Source organism: Hyperolius riggenbachi, chromosome 12 (assembly GCF_040937935.1).
Source record: "Hyperolius riggenbachi isolate aHypRig1 chromosome 12, aHypRig1.pri, whole genome shotgun sequence".
NCBI classification, from domain to species: domain Eukaryota; kingdom Metazoa; phylum Chordata; class Amphibia; order Anura; family Hyperoliidae; genus Hyperolius; species Hyperolius riggenbachi.
Window position 1 is genome coordinate 39,538,416 of NC_090657.1, and position 23,245 is coordinate 39,561,660.

General features: G+C 45.7%; 2 protein-coding genes across 2 annotated transcripts in view; both read right to left on the minus strand.

The window, feature by feature from the left end:
• The window catches only part of LOC137541109 (tubulin-specific chaperone D-like), a 1,052,576-nt gene that overhangs the window by 501,190 nt on the left and 528,141 nt on the right, over positions 1–23,245 (minus strand). The window lies entirely within an intron of this gene.
• LOC137541593 (tubulin-specific chaperone D-like) overlaps positions 1–23,245 on the minus strand; it is a 79,044-nt gene that overhangs the window by 825 nt on the left and 54,974 nt on the right. Inside the window, exons 2-3 of the mRNA XM_068262977.1 lie at positions 16,193–16,243; positions 9,516–9,613 (exon numbers count right to left, since the gene is read on the minus strand). Coding sequence (XP_068119078.1) covers positions 9,516–9,613; positions 16,193–16,243 — 149 coding nt within the window. The remainder of the gene's footprint in view (positions 1–9,515; positions 9,614–16,192; positions 16,244–23,245) is intronic.

Genomic DNA, 23,245 nt, shown 5'->3' on the forward strand with positions numbered 1-23,245 from the left:
GTGAGTCTACGATCCAGGATGTTTAGAAACCCCTCAAAATATATGCCAAGCTTTGGGAATTATCCACCTATAAAAATCTTTTTTGAGGTTATGTTGAAAGCCATTTCTGGGATGTGGTGGCTCTTACTGAGCTACCCAGGTGTTATTATATGCTATTATAGCCTAGATTGTGTGTATGCCAATTATTGACTTATACCACACCGCTTTGTCAAGAGTGGGGGGTCCTGCATGTAATCGGCGAACACGCCGTATATTTATGATGCTCACAGTGCGGTCACGTGGGCGCCCAGTGCGCATCACGTGATCCGCCCATACAAATCAGTGCACAAGACCTGCCCAACCTACATCTCTGATCTGGTCCACAGGCACATACCAGCCCGCCCCCTCCGATCCTCCAATGACCTGCGCCTAGTCGCACCACGCATAATTCAGTCACACGCACGATTGCAGGACTTCACCAGGGCTGCCCCTACTCTCTGGAACTCTCTCCCACCAGCCCTCAGACTCGCCCCCACCTTTAATACCTTCAAACAAGCTCTCAAGACTCACCTCTTCACGCTCGCATACCCCCCTACACCAGCACCATAATATGTTCTGTTAGACCCCCTCTCAAAAGACGCACCTGTTGTCTCCACCCCACCCTTTAGATTGTAAGCCTCCGGCAGGGCCCTCCTCCCTAATGTATCCAGCTTGATTATGCAATCTTACTCACAACCACCCATCTTGTAGACTCGAACAGTCTATTTTGACCTATGACACTGTATTGTTATCAAATCATTTGCATGATCTTGTTTTGTTGTGAGTTTCCGTATGTTCTACCTGTATGTTAACCCATGTATCTATTGTGCGTAATATGTTGGCGCTTTATAAATACAATAAATAATAATAAACCAATGAGATGAGGTGTCTGTTTTTGTTTTTTAGATGTTTTTATTCATGTTTTCTATGGTGCTTTGTGATTATTGAATAAAATGGTTATACTTTCCTATAATATCATGGTGTGGTGCTATATACAGTCATATCCCTCCAATTTACCAGATCAGGTAAAGATCATGTGCCGCTCTGCATTACACTGTGGGAGTCTCATACCAATGTGGCGCTGCAACGCATATAATAAAAAAAAAAAAAAAAAAAAAAAAAAAAAACACGGTAAGGGTTAGAGGAGGTTCTCTTCAGTATTTGTATATTAGTCTAGTGCTCCCAACTCAGGGAGGCCCTACCCAAAATTAGTATAGATTTAAATAAAGGTGGTCCTATCTTGACCTATCATAGAATTGATAATAAAGAGACCCTGATCAGTAGGAGTATAGACTGTCGCTATTAAAGTACATCTGTAACAAAAAAAACAGCCCATATGGAGTACTTACCTCGAGAAGGGGGAAGCCTCAGGATCCTAATGAAGCTTTCCCCATCCTCTGTAGCCTTGGGGATCCAGCGCTGGTTCCCCTGAAAATTAGCCTAACAAGCAGCACTACGCAGGCACAGCAGCATATGGCAATATTTACCATCAGGGCCCCAGCGCAGGTGCAGTAGAGTTTGACTTTTTCTGCCAGAGCCCAATCGGGTCTGCTCTGCTGTGCAGGCAAAGGCAACTCACACCTGTGCAGTAGAGCAGACCTGATGGGGCTTGGCTATTTCTGCTGGAGCCCGATCAGAAAGCTTCTACTGCCTCTGCACTGGAAGCCAAAATATTGCTAAACATGGAGTTCAGGAGCATTCTGTGCTGGATCCAGGAGGCAGAAAAGGACTGAGGGGTAAGCATCTTCCAAAGGTAAGTACTCCACTTTTTTTCCAACCAATAGTACCATGCAACATACTAACCAAGACATGGACAGGGCTCAGCAACCAGTAGTACCATGCAGCATACCAACCAAGACATGGACAGGGCTCAGCAACCAATAGTACCACGCAATGTACTAACCAAGACATGGACAGGGCTCAGCAACCAGTAGTACCATGCAGCATACCAACCAAGACATGGACAAGGCTCAGCAACCAATAGTACCACGCAATGTACTAACCAAGGCAGGGACAGGGCTCAGCAAACAATAGTATCACACAACGTACTAACCAAGACACGGACAGGGCTTAGCAACAGGGGTGCTCATCCGGATTCCGGATATCAAAACTTTTTTCAGCAATCCGATTCTGTTTCAAGATTGTGTTACGTGCCAAGTGCCACGTGCCAAGTCGGGCATGCTCCTGGCACACGTTACACCTGCTGCTGCTGCATTGCCCTGCTCCTGCTGCCTGTGCTGCTCACACAGCCAGGGTGCCACAGGCCACTGCTGCGGTGCTGATACCACCTATATTTAACCCAAAACACACATTTTTGGGAGGTGCCTTGTCACAAGTTAGCAGAAATTGATTTTTATTTTTTTTTCCACAAAGTGTCATTTTCCACTAACTTGTGACAAAAATAAAATCTTCTATGAACTCACCATACTCCTAACGGAATACCTTGGTGTGTCTTCTTTCTAGAATGAGGTCATTTGTGGGGTTCCAATACTGCCCTGGCATTTTAGAGGCCCTAAACAGTCTAGAAACCAAATGCCTCAAAATGACCTGTGAATATGACGTTGGGCCCCTTAGCGCACCTAGGCTGCAAAAAAAAAAAAAAAAAAAAAAGTGTCACACGTGGTATCGCCGTACTCGGGAGAAGTAGTATAATGTGTTTTGGGGTGTATTTTTACATGGCGCTAAAGTTACTCCCTGTGCCTGCTATAGCCGTAGTTCCTATTACGGCCTATGGTGGCGCCAGCTGCGCCCAAGTCTCCAGCGCTGCTGCGCCCAAGTCTCCAACGCTGGATTCAGAGTGTTCGCCTTAGCGCAGTTAGGCTGCAAAAAAGTGTCACACATGTGGTATCGCCGTACTCAGAAGTAGTATAATGTGTTTTGGGGTGTATTTTTACACATACCCATGCTGGGTGGGAGAAATATCTCTGTAAATGACAATTTTTTTATTTTATTTATTTATTTATTTATTTATTTTTACACACAAATTGTCATTTAGAGATATTTCTCCCACCCAGCATGGGTATGTGTAAAAATACACCCTAAAACACATTATACTACTTCTCCTGAGTACGGCGATGCCACGTGACACTTTCTTGCAGCCTAGGTGCGCCAAGGGGCCCAACGTCCTATTCACAGGTCATTTTGAGGCATTTGGTTTCTAGACTACTCCTCACGGTTTAGGGCCCCTAAAATGCCAGGGCAGTATATGAACCCCACAAGTGACCCCATTTTAGAAAAGACACCCCAATGTATTCCATTAGGAGTATGGTGAGTTCATAGAAGATTTTATTTTTTTTTGTCACAAGTTAGCGGAAATTGATATTTTTTTTTTTTTTCACAAAGTGTCATTTTCCACTAACTTTTGACACAAAATAAATTCTTCTATGAACTCACCATACTCCTAACAGAATACCTTGGGGTGTCTTCTTTCTAAAATGGGGTCACTTGGTGGGGTTTCTATACTGCCCTGGCGTTTTAGGGGCCCAAAACCGTGAGGAGTAGTCTGGAAACCAAATGCCTCAAATTGACTATTCAGGGGTATAAGCATCTGCAAATTTTGATGACGGGTGGTCTATGAGGGGCCGAATTTTGTGGAACTGTCAAAAGCAGGGTGGCCTCTTAGATGACAGATTGTATTGGCACTGAAGTGCAGGAAGCGCAGGATGTTCTCAAATCGTGACCTGGACACAGGGCCGGCGCTACCATTAAGGCAAAGGAGGCAGCTGCCCCAGGGCCCCAGAGCTTGTAGGGGCCCCCAGTGGCTACAAGAGGAAAAAAAGATTTTTCAAATCGGCCTTATAGTTTTTGAGAAAATCGATTTTAAAGTTTCAAAGGGAAAAAAAACACATTTAAAAACCTGCCGACTTTAATGGTTAATAACAAATCCACCTTAAATGCTAGAAACCCTAAATTTGCAGGATATGTTAAGGAGATCATTAGGAATAAGAGGGGAAAACAATTTTTCAAAAAGACCTTATAGTTTTTGAGAAAATTGATTTTAAAGTTTAGAAGGAAAAAAGTATAGTTTTAAATGCGGTAAATGTCACTTTTAGTAGCAAACCTAACGGTAGTGTAATTTTACATGCATCAAACGAAAGCGCAATAAATTTCCTGACTGGGTTTCCAGGGGGTCTATACGCAGCCGCAGCGCTTTGGACAGGGATCGCTATACAGCCGCAATATGGCTGTATGAAGATCCCTGGCATTTTTTCCTATTTTCCCATTTTTTTTTTATGTTTAGAGTGTGGGAATTTTTTTTTTTTTATATTATGTGGGGTCCCCCCTCCTGAAACTTTTTAACCCCTTGTCCCCCATGCAGGCTGGGATAGCCAGAATGTGGAGCTCTGACCGATTGGGACTTCACACCTTGACTATACCAGCTGCAAAAAAGGTCCCCTAATGCCGATTTTTGTTCCAGGGTATATGTTGGGGGGGGGGGGCAGGTTTATTTTGCCCTGGGGCCCCATTGTTGCTTAAACCGGCCCTGCCTGGACATGGCAGCAGAGAACATGGGCATGTGATGTATTGGGTGCATAGACCAATAAGACCGCAATACATTTTTTTTTACTAGACCCATGTTAAGAAGAAGGCCCCCAAAAATGTTACGTTCGGAAACTTGGAGTGGTTTCCACAGAAAAAGGCTAGGCGTGGTAGCTTCTTGGATTGGCGGTTGCGTATTGTGTGGCATAACGGTTTGTACTCAGCCACAATTAAGTCGTAGAGACCAGCAGTGATCAGAAAAAAAAATTCTGTCACTGCAGTGGGGCGGGTGAGGGTTTAGCCGGGTGATCAGAAGCCCGCAGGGGGCAGATTAGGGCCTGATCTGATGTATAGGAGTGCTAGGGGGGGGGGGGGGTGACAGGAGGTGATTGATGGGTGTCTCAGGGGGTGATTAGAGGGGAGAATAGATGCAATCTGTTATAATTTAAGTAGGCCTCAGTTATTTGGCCTGAGTTTAGGTAAAAGGCTTGTCCGCAGAGTATGCCTTTAAAATAGAATTTCTTGTGATGCAGACATAAGCATCTCAGTGTCTGCTTGAATAAAAAGCAGATACTGAGAACATGTTCCTAAAGGAAGGCCACAGGTCTCACTGACAACATGTACACCACAAGAATAGTAAACATAGGCCATATTTACAAAATACCACATTCTTGTAAGTAAGGCAAAAGCGTCATTAAATATTAATCGAGTAGGTGTGTATTATGACACCACGAGGGGCTAAGCCAATAGTCCGGTCTGGGGGGTGGCTAAGATGAGGTCACATTTAACTCTTTCCTGGTTGGTATTAAAGGGCCGGGTGGGCGAACGGAGCTCACTCTGCTTCCTGCTTTCCTGCTATCTAGATGCTGACTGGAGCCTCTAAGCATTTTCATTCTATATGTAATCTGATATAATGTATGCTGTACACAGGTAGTCTAGATGTAACTTAGAATAGACCTAAGAGGACCTGATTACAGTCACTAGGAAGGTAATCAAGAAGCTGTAACGCAACATGAAGATTGGCTTGGCTAGGATATGATGAACTGTATCTATCTGTATTTCTGTTTCCTGAATAAATAACGTGAATATTGAAGAAGCCTGAGAAAGTCTATCTCCTGCTTGCTGTGATGAGTCGTGTGTGCAACTCTTGCTGATGAGTTTGCTGGTGCCGGAAAAAAAGGTGATTTAGAACAGTTTATCCACAGCGCTTGGTACTCAGATCGGCATCTGCAGTAACCCCACAGTGCTCAAAATCATGTTTCTATAGTGACCATCACCAGAAATAAATCGAGAAAGGTCATTTCTCCATCCAAGAAACATATAAACATTTATTAGAAGCTGAATCTACATCACATATACAATGACTTACTTCCAGGGTCCTTTTGACAGGGACCCTTAGTAGTTAAAAGCATATAGTGTAACCCAGTACACATTTAAAATCCAAAAACGAGACTGAGCTGTTTTGCCCACAGCTCAGTCTCCAGTGTTCCCTGATGACGGCGCAAGGCCGAAACCGGTAGGAACTGGAGACTGGGCAACTTATATGAGATCGTTTTTGGATTTTAAATGTGTACTGGGTTACACTATATGCTTTTAACTACTAAGGGTCCCTGTCAAAAGGACCCTGGAAGTAAGTCATTCTATATGTGATGTAGATTCAGCTTCTAATAAATGTTTATATGTTTCTTGGATGGAGAAATGACCTTTCTCGATTTATTTCTGGTGATGGTCACTATAGAAACATGATTTTGAGCACTGTGGGGTTACTGCAGATGCCGATCTGAGTACCAAGCGCTGTGGATTTGTATGCAATTTTTCTTGGAACCGATTGTGGATGTGGTTGATCCTGAGCAGCTGGTGGAACATACACATGAGATAAAGATTGGATCAGCGCCTGTATATACTACAAAATACGTTAGAACAGTTTATAACACAATCAATGCACTGGGGAGGTGATCGAAAGGGGGTCTGAGGGGGATCTGAGGGTCTGGCAGACTGATCAGGAGTCCACACGGGGCAAATTAGGGCCCGATCTGATGGGTAGGTGTGCTAGGGGGTGACAGGAGGTGATTGATGGGTGTCTCAAGGTGTGATTAGAGGGGGGAATAGATGCAAGCTATGCACTGGTAAGGTGATCAGGGCTGGGGTCTGAGGGCGTTCTGAGGGTGTGGGCGGGTTATTGGGTGCCCAAGGGGCAGATAGGGGTCTGATCTGATGGGTAGCAGTGACAGGTGGTGACAGGGGGTGATTGATGGGCGATTAGAAGGGAGAACAGATGTAAACAATGCACTTTGGAAGTAATCTGAGGGTGGGTCTGCGGGCTATCTGATGGTGTGGGTGGGTGATCAGATGCCCGCAAGAGGCTGGTTAGGGTCTGATCTGATGGGTGGCAGTAACAGGTGGTGACAGGGATGGGCGATTGGCAGATGATCAGTGGGTGAGTACAGGGAAGGATAGCCGTATACAGTACATGGGGGGGGGGGGGGGTGTCTGGGGAGGATCTGAGAGTGTGGGGGGGGGGGGTGATCAGGAGCCACCATGGGGCAGTTTAGGACCTGATCTGAAAAATAGCGCTGACAGATAGTGACAGGGAGTGATTGATGGGTGATTAGGGAAGTGATTGTGTGCAAACAGGGGTCTGGGAGGTGGGGTCTGATGGGTGCTGTGGGTGATCAGAGGGCGAGGGGACAGAATCAGTGTGCTTGGGTGCATACTAGGGGGCTGCAGCGATTACATTTGAAATCGACACCGGTAGACTTGGGCGCAGGATACAGCGGTATATGGCTGATCCTGCTGCTGCACAAGTCCGGGCCGTTTCAATTACTATTCCCCCTCCAGGCTGCCATGGATAGTGGGGGAATGAAATAATTCGGGAATTATTGTATTTTTTTAAGCAACTTCGGCTCCGTCTTCTGACGAAGCCGATGTTACTCACTGAGCGCCGCTATAGACTGATTCCCATTACAGTCTATGGCGGCGCTGGCTGCGCCCAAATCTAGCAGCGCTGAAAAGCACTGCTCCAGCTGCAGCCTGCCCTGGTGGTCCCTCGATCACTGGGACCACCAGGGCAGGAGGCAGCCTGTATAATACACTTTGTATACATTAATAACCCGCCGGCGCTCCCGAACGGCCGGCGGGTTATTGCGCCAGGTGGGCAGAGCCTGTTGCCGGCGGCTGATCGCGTGACACGATCGCCGCATAACCACGCCCCCCCGCAAGGTCCGGCGGTCATTTGGGCCCAGGCATTGCATCTGCCTATTGGCTGAAGGTGGGCGTTATGCGGTTAAAGGCCACTTCCGTGTTTTCTATCCAGATATCCGTATTTGCCCATATATCCTGGATACTGGGGTCGGATATCCTATCCGGGACGGATACCAAAATGGTTAAATCCGGATATACGATCTGGTTCCGGATATCTGGGTCTCCGGATCAATCCGGATTTTGAAAAGGGATATCCGAGCAGCACTGAAGCTAAACTCTGAGCCCTGGGGTTCAAAAGCCATGAATGCTCAAACTTGGACGATTTCAAAGTTGAACAATTTTCTTTCAATTTTTGGGGTCTGGTAACTCCAATTTTGGGGGGGCTAGTGTGACCGCACCTGTACCCACGTGTAGCCCCTAAACTTAAATAACCACACCTAAAATTTGGGGCCACTCGAGGAAAGGGCCTCTGAAGATATGGCCTCCAAAGAAGGGGCACGCAGGCACGAAATTCAATAAAATGTGGGGGCAAAGCTCCGGTTCAGAGGGTGCCAGTGACCCTGAATTTGTAGTGTAAGAAGGTCAATATGCCTTCTACATACATATCAAATGTCAACAGCCTGGGATGTTCCTAACAGAAAACGCTCCCAAACAAAACTTCCTTTTTTTGGGGTGTAGTAGGTTCTTGGAGGGCTAGCTTGACCCCAATTATGCCCACGTGTAGCCATGATCCTCTGCTACAAACACCTGAAATTTAGGGTTTCTGGGGCTAAGGGCTCCAGAGATACGGCCTCCCAAACGGGGGGAACCTGGACAAGGAAACGTGCTCCATAGTGCCACCTCTAGCCATGAAGAACTTAGTATCCTCCGATATTCTCTAATTCGGAAGATATGCCATTCACCCCCTGGTGGCTACAGGTAGTAATGCAGGTAACTTGGGGTGGAGGGGTGGGGGGGGATGTGCAATATTGGCATCTAGTGGCCACAATTGGTAAAACAGTTATCCTAACCTGCAAATATTTATTGTATTTATAAAGAGCCAAAATATTATGCAGTGCTGGACATTAGTTTCGGTTACAGACAATATTTAGGGGTGACATACAGCAATACGACAACACAGGAATACAAGAAAAACAAGGTCATGCAACACAGTATTGGCTTGATTCACTAAACCGTGATAAGTCATATCAAGGCCATTTTTGCATGCATTTGCACGTTTGTACGCGATCGCGAACTATCAGGTGCAATTGCGAATTTTCACGCAAAACGTGGTCATTTTCACATTAAATATAATTCGCAATTGTGCACAATAATTCGTGATCGCTCGCAGCAGACAACATTAACGTTTTGAAGTGGCCCAGCCACAGTCTTGACTTGCAAAAAGCTGGTCTGCAATTATAGGAAGCGTTTGATCGCTATAATAGCCAATGGGGGTTTTTCTATTGATTACTGAGAAGGGTACGAATAATTTTGGACTGGACACTTTTTGCTCAAATGTAAATAAAAGCTGAGATTCTACCCCCCCCCCCCCCCCCCCCCCCCCACACACACACACAATAATGCCTCTTGTACATAGTCTTATCCTTTGGGAGACACATTTCTGCTCAAAAAAAAAATTACTTGCTGGTTGTATAAAAGTAACTTGAAGTCAAAATTTGTCAGCGATATGAATAATTATGGGCAGCACTGTAAATAGCATCATCTTGATTCAAATCTTCTTGCTTTTACTGATGGCTGACATGGTAAGATACTAACAGTCTATATCAGTGTCACCGGCCTTCAGAGAGCAAACCCAGGCCAGGGTTTGTCTGACTTACCTTAGAAATGATAAGGAGGAATGTGATGGCCAGTTGGAAGAAATCAGGCGAGGAGGATTTATCCTGTATAATATCCAGCAGTAACTTCAACATCCACCCTGCAAGACAAAGCAGGACTGCTATCACTGCACTGAGCCAGGAGAGAGATGAGAGCTCTGGAGACTCCTAGTGGTAACACATAAGTAATGCACCTATCAGCACACTGCTATGCAGGGCTTTGGACAAGCAAAACTCCCAACTCAGATTTCTTTATCCACAGCACTTCCAAACTCCTCCAATTACACATACGTACAGGAAATAAATGGTAAATATACATTTCCTACCATGCAAGGCGTGTCATCCCTGCCAGTGTGAATACTCCAGATAATATACAATCCTCACAAATGAAAGGCTATAGATGTGTCAGTGGTTAATAATATGCAAATAAAACTGTGATTATGCAGAATTATGCAAATGTATTCCATTTAAATGAACTAACCAGAATGTTGCATAATTCTACATCTATGAATTATTTGCATCTTATTGGCTATTCAGTAACCTTATAACAAAGGACAGAGTTTGTATGTTCTCCCCGTGTCTATATGGGTTTCCTCCGAGCACTCCAGTTTCCTCCTACATGCCCAAAACATACAGACTATGATACATACACTACACAATATAGACATGGGGCTATGGTAGGCATTCAATTGTGAGCCCCTCTGAGGGACAATTAAATAGGAATTGTAGTGAAAATTACAATAAAATTGCTTATTGTGAGTTTCTCAAACCTGTCCTTGTGACTCCCCAAAAGTGCATGGTTTGCAGGCAACCTCACTTATGCAAAGGTGGCGTAATTAGTGTCACAGCTACATGGAATCCACCTAGCTGAGACACTAACTACCCCACCTGTGCATAAGTGAGATTGCCTGCAAACCATGCACCGCTGGGGAGTCACGAGGACAGGTTTGAGAAACATTAGTTTCCAATAGTATTTACAGATTATTTAGTCAGTGTTTGCTCATTGTAAAATCTTTCCTCTCCCTGATTAACATTCTGAGATGTATCACTGGTGGTGACGTGTTTAGTTCTGCCAGGTGATCTGTGCAGAATGTTCATTACTGAGAGTTCTATGCACAGAGTGAAATACTGCTTGCTTGACAGTTGGAGAAAGCAGGTTTTTCCCACAATGCAATGAGGTTCTCAGAGAGCAAACGGTCAGGACCACGGTCATGACATTACACTGTGGGAGGCGTTTCACCACAATATCAGCCAGACAGACTCCCCTGATGATCTATTAGAGAAAAGGTAAAGACTTCTCATGGGAAAGGGGGTATCAGCTACTGACTGAAATGGAGTTTATTCCTTGGTTAACATTCCTCTTTAAAGAGACACTGAAGCGAAAAAAAAAATGATCCTATTATGATTTGTATGTGTAGCACAGCTAAGAAATAAAACATTAAGATCAGATACATCAGTGTAATTGTTTCCAGTACAGGAAGAGTTGAGAAACTCCAGTTGTTCTCTCTATTCAAACAAGCCATTAAGCTCTCCGACTAAGTTAGTCGTGGAGAGGGCTGTTCTCTGACTTTTATTATCTCAACTGTTCCTGGACTATTTACTTTTCCTTTGCTAGAGGAGAGGTCATTACTTCACAGACTGCTCTGAAAAGACTCATTTTGAATGCTGAGTGTTGTGTAATCTGCACATATTATAGAATGATGCAATGTTAGAAAAAACACTATATACCTGAAAATAAAAGTATGAGAATATTTTCTTTGCTGCTAATCTTCTAGTAATTATTCATAGTACACAACCAATTCACTATATCATTTTTTTTTTCGCTTCAGTGTCTCTTTAACCACTTAAGGACTGCAGTCATAAAACCCCTTAAGGACCAGAGCCTTTTTTTCCATTCGGACCACTGCAGCTTTCACGGTTTATTGCTCAGTCATACAACCTACCACCTAAATGAATTTTACCTCCTTTTCTTGTCACTAATACAGCTTTCTTTTGGTGCTATTTGATTGCTGCTGCGAGTTTTACTTTTTATTATATTCATCAAAAAAGACATGAATTTTGTCAAAAAAATTACTTTTTTAACTTTCTGTGCTGACATTTTTCAAATAAAGTAAAATTTCCTATACATTTGAGCGCGAAAGTTATTCTGCTACATGTCTTTGATAAAAAAAAAAAAAAAAAAAAACATTCAGTGTATATTTATTGGATTGGGTAAAAGTTATAGCATTTACAAACTATGGTGCAAAAAGTGAACTTTCCCATTTTCAAGCATCTCTGACTTTTCTGCGCACCTGTCAGGTTTCATGAGGGGCTAAAATTCCAGGATAGTACAAATACCCCCCAAATGACCCCATTTTGGAAAGAAGACATCCCAAAGTATTCAGTGAGAGGCATGGTGAGTTCATTGAAGATTTTATTTTTTGTCACAAGTTAGCGGAAAATGACACTTTGTGACAGGGAAAAAAAAAAAAAAAAGTTTCCATTTCTTCTAACTTGCGACAAAAAAAAAAAAAAAAATCTGCCACGGACTCACTATGCTCCTCTCTGAATACCTTGAAGTGTCTACTTTCCAAAATGGGGTCATTTGTGGGGTGTGTTCACTGTCCTGGCATTTTGGGGGGTGCCTAATTGTAAGCACCCCTGTAAAGCCTAAAGATGCTCATTGGACTTTGGGCCCCTTAGCGCAGTTAGGCTGCAAAAAAGTGCCACACATGTGGTATTGCCGTACTCAGGAGAAGTAGTATAATGTGTTTTGGGGTGTATTTTTACACATACCCATGCTGGGTGGGAGAAATATCTCCGTAAATGACAATTTTTTAATTTTTTTTTTACACACAATTGTCAATTTATAGAGATATTTCTCCCACTCAGCATGGGTATGTGGAAAAATACACCCCAAAACACATTATACTACTTCTCCTGAGTACGGCGATACCACATGTGTGGCACTTTTTTGCACCCTAACTGCGCTAAGGGGCCCAAAGTCCAATGAGTACCTTTAGGATTTCACAGGTCATTTTGAGAAATTTCGTTTCAAGACTGCTCCTCACGGTTTAGGGCCCCTAAAATGCCAGGACAGTATAGGAATCCCACAAATTACCCCATTTTAGAAAGAAGACACCCCAAGGTATTCCATTAGGAGTATGGTGAGTTCATAGATTTTTTTTTTTTGTCACAAGTTAGCGGAAATTGATTTTAATTGTTTTTTTTCACAAAGTGTCATTTTCCGCTAACTTGTGACAAAAATAAAATCTTCTATGAACTCGCCATACTCCTAACGGAATACCTTGGGGTGTCTTCTTTCTAAAATGGGGTCATTTGTGGGGTTCCTATACTGCCCTGGCATTTTAGGGGCCCTAAACCGTAAGGAGTAGTCTTGAAACCAAATGTCGCAAAATGACCTGTGAAATCCTAAAGGTACTCATTGGACTTTGGGCCCCTTAGCGCACTTAGGGTGCAAAAAAGTGCCACACATGTGGTACCGCCGTACTCAGGAGAAGTAGTATAATGTGTTTTGGGGTGTATTTTTACACATACCCATGCTGAGTGGGAGAAATATCTCTGTAAATGACAATTATTTGATTTTTTTTTTACACACAATTGTCCATTTACAGAGAGATTTCTCCCACCCAGCATGGGTATGTATAAAAATACACCCCAAAACACATTATACTACTTCTTCTGAGTACGGCGATACCACGTGCGACACTTTTTTGCAACCTAGGTGCGCTAAGGGGCCTAACGTCCTATTCACAGGTCATTTTGAGGCATTTGGATTCTAGACTACTCCTCACGGTTTAGGGCCCCTAAAATGCCAGGGCAGTATAGAAACCCCACAAGTGACCCCATTTTAGAAAGAAGACACCCCAAGGTATTCCGTTAGGGGTATGGTGAGTTCATAGAAGATTTTATTTTTTGTCACAAGTTAGTGAAAAATGACACTGTGAAAAAAACTATAAAAATCCAATTTCCGCTAACTTGTGACAAAAAATAAAATCTTCTATGAACTCATCATACACCTAACAGAATACCTTGGGGTGTCATCTTTCTAGAATGGGGTCATTTGTGGGGTTCCAATACTGCCCTGGCATTTTAGGGGCCCTAAACCGTGAGGAGTAGTCTTGAACCCAAATGTCTCAAAATGACCTGTGAAATCCTTGGAAATCATTGGACTTTGGGCCCCTTAGCACAGTTAGGCTGCAAAAAAGTGTCACACATGTGGTATCGCCGTACTCAGAAGAAGTAGTATAATGTGTTTTGTGGTGTATTTTTACATATAACCATGCTGGGTGGGAGAAATATCTCTGTAAATGACACATTTTTTATTTTTATTTTTTTACACACAATTGTCCATTTACAGAGAGATTTCTTCCACCCAGCATGGGTATGTGTAAAAATACACCATAAAACACATTATACTACTTCTCCTGAGTATGGCGATACTACATGTGTGACACTTTTTTGCAGCCTAGGTGCGCTAAGGGGTCCAACGTCCTATTCACAGGTCATTTTGAGGCATTTGTTTTCTAGACTACTCCCCACGGTTTAGGGCCCCTAAAATGCCAGGGCAGTATAGGAACCCCACAAGTGACCCCATTTTAGAAAGAAGACACCCCAAGGTATTCCGTTAGGGGTATGGTGAGTTCATAGAAGATTTTATTTTTTGTCACAAGTTAGTGAAAAATGACACTTTGTGAAAAAAACAATAAAAATCCAATTTCCGCTAACTTTTGACAAAAAATAAAATCTTCTATGAACTCATCATACACCTAACAGAATACCTTGGGGTGTCTTTCTAAAATGGGGTCACTTGTGGGGTTCCTATACTGCCCTGGCATTTTACGGGCCCAAAACTGTGAGTAGTCTGGAAACCAAATTTCTCAAAATGACTGTTCAGGGGTATAAGCATCTGCAAATTTTGATGACAGGTGGTCTATGAGGGGGCAAATTTTGTGGAAACGGTCATAAGCAGGGTGGCCTCTTAGATGACAGGATGTATTGGGCCTGATCTGATGGATAGGAGTGCTAGGGGGGTGACAGGAGGTGATTGATGGGTGTCTCAGGGGGCGGTTAGAGGGGAAAATAGATGCAATCAATGCACTGGGGAGGTGATCGGAAGGGGGTCTGAGGGGGATCTGAGGGTTTGGCCGAGTGATCAGGAGCCCACACGGGGCAAATTAGGGCCTGATCTGATGGGTAGGTGTGCTAGGGGGTGACAGGAGGTGATTTATGGGTGTCTCAAGGTGTGATTAGAGGGGGGAAATAGATGCAAGCAATGCACTAGCGAGGTGATCAGGGCTGGGGTCTGAGGGCGTTCTGAGGTGTGGGCGGGTGATTGGGTGCTCGCAAGGGGCAGATTAGGGTCTAATCTGATGGGTAACAGTGACAGGTGGTGATAGGGGGTGATTGATGGATAATTAGTGGGTGTTTAGAGGAGAGAAGAGATGTAAACACTGCACTTGGGAGGTGATCTGATGTCGGATCTGCGGGCGATCTATTGGTGTGGGTGGGTGATCAGATTGCCCGCAAGGGGCAGGTTAGGGGCTGATTGATGGGTGGCAGTGACAGGGGGTGATTGATGGGTGGCAGTGACAGGGGGTGATTGACAGGTGATCAGTGGGTTATTACAGGGAAGAATGGATGTAAATAATGCACTGGCGAATCGATAAGGGGGGGTTTGAGGGCAATCTGAGCGTGTGGGCGGGTGATTGGGTGCCCGCAAGGGTCTAATCTGATGGGTAAAAGTGACAGGTGGTGATAGGGGGTGATTGATGGGTAATTAGTGGGTGTTTAGAGGAGAGAATAGATGTAAACAATAGATTTGGGAGGTGATCTGATGTCGGATCTGCGGGCGATCTATTGGTGTGGGTGGGTGATCAGATTACCCGCAAGGGGCAGGTTAGGGGCTGATTGATGGGTGGCAGTGACAGGGGGTGATTGACGGGTGATGGACAGGTGATTGACAGGTGATTGACAGGTGATCAGGGGGGATAGATGCATACAGTACACAGGGGGGGGGAGGGTCTGGGGGGGTCTGGGGAGAATCTGAGGGGTGGGGGGGGGTGATCAGGAGGGAGTAGGGGGCAGTTTAGGGACTAAAAAAAAAAATAGCGTTGACAGATAGTGACAGGGAGTGATTGATGGGTGATTAGGGGGTGGGGTGATTGTGTGCAAACGATTTGAAGCCATGACTTTGATCTGAACCCATGACTCTGTAGCCATGACCCTGATCTGAACCCATGACCGATGCCATGACCTTTATCTGAACCCATGACTCGGTAGCCATGACCGTGATCTGACGCCATGACCGTGATCTGAACCCGTGACTCAGTAGCCATGATCCTGATCTGAACCCATGACTCAGTAGCCACACCCCTGATCTGAACCCACGACTCAACGGCATGACTGATCTGAGCCACTGACTGGAGTCCTGACCCTGTTCTGACACCATGAACCTGATCTGAAGCAATGACTCTGTAGCCATGACCCTGATCTGAACCTATCACTTTGAAGCCATGATCCTGATATAGCGGCCCTGACAGGTTCACAAAGAGATCTGTTTACAAAGTGAAGTGTCAACTGGTTTCACACTTATTAACATTAGCAACATTTCTCTGCGGCCTGGAGGTGCCTTGCTGCTGGCCCCTACTCTATTGTCTATGGTTATGAAAATAGCTTACCTAGATGTGGATCCAGAAGGTGAGGCTGCTCCTGATAATTGTCCATAATAACTACAATGAAAGAAGAGAGGATGGTGAGACTCAGACAAGGGACATACAGGCTTCTCGTCTCCTATCCCTGCCTAATCCCCAAGCGCAGAGTTCAATCTATTACCCCAGCAATCCCCCCTCCACCTCTACCCCAAACAGATTCTGGATCAGCAGGACTCACTATGTCCCACACATATGGATCTAGTGATCTGCAGTCTGCTTCACTCACCATTAAACCTCTGCGCGCACCTCTCTGCTCACCGGCTCCATACAGGACATCTGCAGGTTGACAATCAGGTCTTGTGTCTGTCTGCTCTCCGTAAAAGATCCCAAGATGTTACCACTCGATACAATCTCCGGGCTGCCATCTTCCTCTCGCTCAGCAGTCTGCCACCATCGTGATGATTCTGCACTAGAGATGCTCACGGCTCCCACCTAAACACAGAACAGAGGCTTTTCTGAGCCGCCATTATGTTGCTAGTTACAGCTGAATGACCTCTGTATGAGCACAGCACCATCACAGGAATATATTCTCCTCCACATCACACATTGCAGAAGTCTAACCTGGCCAGGCAGATCTGGCTCCTGATTGGCTGCTACGGATGTCAGAATAATGCCAGTAGCTGCACCATACAAAGGCGGTTATTCAGTTCCAAACACATCCAAACACCAACAGGAAGTATGCGGCCCCTTTCACACTTCATGCGTTTCCATCTGATTGAGCCACATGCAACTGCAAGGACATCAGCGCTGATCCCAAATCCCAAGAACAGCTGTCCAAAAACCCAGATACAGTCCACTGGAGGGGGGGGGGGAAATAAAAAGCAAACATTTTAGCCAGTTGAGGACTACAGGCTTACACCCCCCTCGCAACCAGGCAATTTTTCACACTTCTGCACTCTGCAGCTTTAACAGCTCACTGTAGGGACATACAACTTAGCAAACAAATGAATCTTACCTCCATTTCTTTACACAAATAGGCCTTTCTTTTAGTGGTCTGTGATAGCTGCTGCGATTTTTTTTTTTAATTTCTATAGTTATTGCTCCCTCCCCTCCCCCCTCTCCCCCCTCCCCCACAAAATTGGCCCTAGGCTGCGATCCATAGTTTTTTCCCCACATCTCATAGGCATTAGCATAGGGGGAGCTGTCATTCTATTGAACAGGACTAACATCACAATAAAAAAACATTAAATTGTGCTGCAAAATCAATTCACAATTTGTGCTTCCAATGTGAACTCGCCCTTACAGAGCTGGCTGCTGCTGCCATGTGGTTCAGTCAGTCAGGCTGTAATTACTTTTTACTAATAGGACCATGCCGTACTAACTATCACAACAATGTGACGGACTCTGGCTCAATTGTACAATTGAGAGATTAAGAGGTGAGAACCACTGGTGACAAACAATGGAGGAGGATACCCCATGGCAAGAGGGAGGAGCAGCAGATTAACATTACTGCAGCTGCAATAGAGACTGGGAAGCAAAGGTTTCAATTGAACAGACATACAGCACAAAATAGCCTATTTATGCACTACCTGTCTCCTCAACAGCACTCCAAGAGTTCAAAAAATGCACTGCTGTTCTCCACATCATTATAGAATGCTGAAAATGCGCAGGCCTGGGGTGCCGACGCTGCGGACCGCGAGTCGGGGCCGGCGAGGCACCTCCAGGCCGCAGGCCTGGGGTGCCGACGCTGCGGACCGCGAGTCGGGGCCGGCGAGGCACCTCCAGGCCGCAGGCCTGGGGTGCCGACGCTGCGGACCGCGAGTCGGGGCCGGCGAGGCACCTCCAGGCCGCAGGCCTGGGGTGCCGACGCTGCGGACCGCGAGTCGGGGCCGGCGAGGCACCTCCAGGCCGCAGGCCTGGGGTGCCGACGCTGCGGACCGCGAGTCGGGGCCGGCGAGGCACCTCCAGGCCGCAGGCCTGGGGTGCCGACGCTGCGGACCGCGAGTCGGGGCCGGCGAGGCACCTCCAGGCCGCAGGCCTGGGGTGCCGACGCTGCGGACCGCGAGTCGGGGCCGGCGAGGCACCTCCAGGCCGCAGGCCTGGGGTGCCGACGCTGCGGACCGCGAGTCGGGGCCGGCGAGGCACCTCCAGGCCGCAGGCCTGGGGTGCCGACGCTGCGGACCGCGAGTCGGGGCCGGCGAGGCACCTCCAGGCCGCAGGCCTGGGGTGCCGACGCTGCGGACCGCGAGTCGGGGCCGGCGAGGCACCTCCAGGCCGCAGGCCTGGGGTGCCGACGCTGCGGACCGCGAGTCGGGGCCGGCGAGGCACCTCCAGGCCGCAGGCCTGGGGTGCCGACGCTGCGGACCGCGAGTCGGGGCCGGCGAGGCACCTCCAGGCCGCAGGCCTGGGGTGCCGACGCTGCGGACCGCGAGTCGGGGCCGGCGAGGCACCTCCAGGCCGCAGGCCTGGGGTGCCGACGCTGCGGACCGCGAGTCGGGGCCGGCGAGGCACCTCCAGGCCGCAGGCCTGGGGTGCCGACGCTGCGGACCGCGAGTCGGGGCCGGCGAGGCACCTCCAGGCCGCAGGCCTGGGGTGCCGACGCTGCGGACCGCGAGTCGGGGCCGGCGAGGCACCTCCAGGCCGCAGGCCTGGGGTGCCGACGCTGCGGACCGCGAGTCGGGGCCGGCGAGGCACCTCCAGGCCGCAGGCCTGGGGTGCCGACGCTGCGGACCGCGAGTCGGGGCCGGCGAGGCACCTCCAGGCCGCAGGCCTGGGGTGCCGACGCTGCGGACCGCGAGTCGGGGCCGGCGAGGCACCTCCAGGCCATTACTGCTTCCTGTCTTGACTCTAGACCCCCAGAGGTTCTGTTCTGTTCTGTTCTGTTCTGTTCTGTTCTGTTCTGTTCTGTTCTGTTCTGTTCTGTTCTGTTCTGTTCTGTTCTGTTCTGTTCTGTTCTGTTCTGTTCTGTTCTGTTCTGTTCTGTTCTGTTCTGTTCTGTTCTGTTCTGTTCTGTTCTGTTCTGTTCTGTTCTGTTCTGTTCTGTTCTGTTCTGTTCTGTTCTGTTCTGTTCTGTTCTGTTCTGTTCTGTTCTGTTCTGTTCTGTTCTGTTCTGTTCTGTTCTGTTCTGTTCTGTTCTGTTCTGTTCTGTTCTGTTCTGTTCTGTTCTGTTCTGTTCTGTTCTGTTCTGTTCTGTTCTGTTCTGTTCTGTTCTGTTCTGTTCTGTTCTGTTCTGTTCTGTTCTGTTCTGTTCTGTTCTGTTCTGTTCTGTTCTGTTCTGTTCTGTTCTGTTCTGTTCTGTTCTGTTCTGTTCTGTTCTGTTCTGTTCTGTTCTGTTCTGTTCTGTTCTGTTCTGTTCTGTTCTGTTCTGTTCTGTTCTGTTCTGTTCTGTTCTGTTCTGTTCTGTTCTGTTCTGTTCTGTTCTGTTCTGTTCTGTTCTGTTCTGTTCTGTTCTGTTCTGTTCTGTTCTGTTCTGTTCTGTTCTGTTCTGTTCTGTTCTGTTCTGTTCTGTTCTGTTCTGTTCTGTTCTGTTCTGTTCTGTTCTGTTCTGTTCTGTTCTGTTCTGTTCTGTTCTGTTCTGTTCTGTTCTGTTCTGTTCTGTTCTGTTCTGTTCTGTTCTGTTCTGTTCTGTTCTGTTCTGTTCTGTTCTGTTCTGTTCATACTCCACACTGTTATGAAGAGTGTTCAGATGAATTGCATAGTCCTTTGCAATAAAAAAAATCCTCCCCCCCCAAAAAAAAAAAATTAGATACCACTGCATTTCATTGCTGTCATTAAAGGACCTGCTGAGAACATTTCAGTAATAGTCATGTTGATGAGCACAAGGCTGGAGATCATTAGGCTGTCATTAGGCTTGACATGTTAAAAGGATGGTGATGCTTGAAATCATTGACCTTCTCTTGTTAATCATGGTGACCAGCAAAGGAACGCATGCAGCCATCATTGCATAGTATAAAAATGGCTTCACAGGCAAGGATATTGTGGTTACTAAAGATCAACAATTTATAGGATCATCAAGAACTTCAAGAAAAGCAGTTCAGTTCTTGGTAAGAAGGCTTCAGGACATCCAAGAAAGTCCAGCAAGTGCCAGGATTGTCTCTGAAAGAGGATTCAGCTGCGGGATCGGAGTGCAACCAGTCCAGAGGTTGCTCAGAAATGGCAGCAGGCAGGTGGAAGCACATCTGCACGAACAGTGAGGTGAAGAATTTTGGAAGAAAGCCTGGTGTCAAGTACAGCAAAGAAACCACTTCTCTCCCAAAAAAGAACCATCAGGGACAAATTGATCTTCTGCAGAAAGTATGGTGACTGGACTGCTGATGACTGGTGCAAAGTCATAGTCTCCAATAAAGCCCCTTTCCAATTATTTAGAGCATCTGGAAAAATACTTGTCAGGAGAAGAAAAAGGTGAGCACTACCATCAGCCTTGTGTCACGCCAACAGTAAAGCATCCTGAGACCATTCATGTGAGGGGTTGCTTCTCATCCAAGGGAGTGAGTTCACTCACTATTTTGCAAAAAAAAAAAAAAAAAAAACAGCCACAAAAAGAATGGTACCGAAACACCCTCCAACAGCAACTTCTTCCAACAAACCAACCACAGTTGGGTGAACAACAATGCATTTTCCAGCACGATGGGGCACAGTGTCATAAGGCAAGTGATAACTAAGTGGCCCAGAGACCAAAATATTGAAATTTTGGGTCCATGGCCTGTAAACTCTCCAGATCATAATCCCATTGAGAACTTGTGGTCATTCCTCAAGAGGCGGGTGGACAAACAAAAGCCAACTAATTGAGAAACTCAAAGAAGTGATTATTAAAGAATGGGTTGCTATCAGTCAGGATTTGGCCCAGAAATTGATTGACAGCATGCCCAGACAAATTGCAGAGGTCCAGAAAAAAAAGGGCCAACACTGCAAATACTGATTCTTTGCATACATCTCATGTAATGGTCAATAAAAGCCTTTTAAAAAAACTCATGAAGTGCTGATAATTATATTTAAGTACATCACATGCACAACCAAAACAATGATGTAAAAGCAGTTTAGCAGCAAACATTGTGAAAACCCATATATTTTACACAGTTTCAAAACTTTTGACCAGGAATGTTTACACACGGAATATAGAAAGTGTGTGTAAAAAATATATATATACAAACATGTATTGTGTACACATAGTATATACTCTATATTCACACATAATAGGATCATACAAATGTATAATATATCTCTATATATCTATTTATGTGTGTGTGTGTGTACATACACACACACACACACACACACACACACACACACACACACACACACACACACACACACACACACACACACACACACACACACACACACACACACACACACACACACACACACACACACACAGTTAGGAAGGGCAGCAAATGAGCCACTTCTCTCCACCCAAAAAAACATCAGTGACAGATTGATCTTCTGCAGAAAGTATGGCAACTGGACTGCTGATGACTGGTGCAAAGTCATATTCTCCAATGAAGCCCCTTTCCAATTGTTTGGGGCATCTGGAAAAAGGCTTGTCAGGAGAAGAAAATGGTAAGCACTACCATCAGTCCTGTGACAAGCCAACAGTAAAGCATCCTGAGACCATTCATTTGTGGGGTTGCTTCTCATTCAAGGGAGTGGGTTCACTCACAATTTTGCCAAAAAACACAGCCACGAAGAATGGTACAAAAACACCCTCCAACAGCAACTTCTTCCAACAATCCAACAACAGTTTGGTGATGAACAATGTATTTTCCAGCACGATGGAGCACAGTGTCATAAGACAAGTGATAACTAAGTGGCTTAGAGACCAAAACATTGACATTTTGGGTGCCTGGAAACTCCCCAGATCATAATCCCATTGAGAACGTGTGGTCATTCCTCAAGAGGCGGGTGGACTAACAAAAACCAACTAATACCAAGAAACTCAAAGAAGCGATTATGAAAGAATGGGTTGCTATTAGTGATGGGCGAACAGTGTTCGCCACTGTTCGGGTTCGCCACTGTTCTGGTTCGGTTCAGCACCCCCCGAACACCTCATGGTGTTTGGGAGGGTGCTCGGCCACGCTGCCCGAACGTGCCTTCTTAGTTCAGCCGAACACAGCCGTGTCCGGCCGAACATAGCCCCCTATAGGGTCCCAGCATAAAGGGAGAGCATGCCCCGAGCGCGATGGGGGGGGGGGGGGGGGGGGGGGGGGGGTCAGAAATGCCCCCCACCCCTCCCCGCTAAGCTCTCCCTTTTGCCGGTACTCTATGACGTTAAATTTAAGCCCCCAAAACTACCTGAGGAGGAGGGCAGGAAGCGGGCAGCCAGAGATGCTAGGCGCTAGTACCATCTGGTACTTCCGCCCTCTCTTGACGCACTTCCTGTTTACATTTGAAGTTGCGTCAAGAGAGTGCAGAAGTACTGCGATGATGCGTACGAGGGTACGTGTCATGTAGATGACGCGTACCCTCGTTCATGACATTTTTGACAGTCTCAAAACTTTTGGCTAGGACTGTATACATAGTATATACTCTATATTCATACATTATATAATTACACAAACATGTATTGTATATACATACTCCATACAGATATAGTATATATAAAAAATGCATTGTGTATGCATAGAATATACACACACAATATATACAAATATTGCGTATTCATAGTATATACACACATGTACAAACATGTATTGTGTGTATACATAGTATATAAACACATAATATACACCAACATGTATCGAGTATACACACACTAAATACAAACATGTATTGTGTATGCACACAAAATATACAAACGTATTTTGTATACATAGTATATACACTAACATGTATTGTATATACACACACAAAATATACAAACGTATTGTGTTTACATAGTATATCCAAACACGTATTGTGTGTACGTAGTATATACACTAACATGTATTGAGTATACATAGTATTTATTTTGTATACATACTCACAATATATACAAACGTATTGTATATACACCAACATGTATATAATGTATTAATATAGTTTATTTACACATTAAACATGTATTGTGCATACATAGTATATACAAATATGTATTGTGTATGC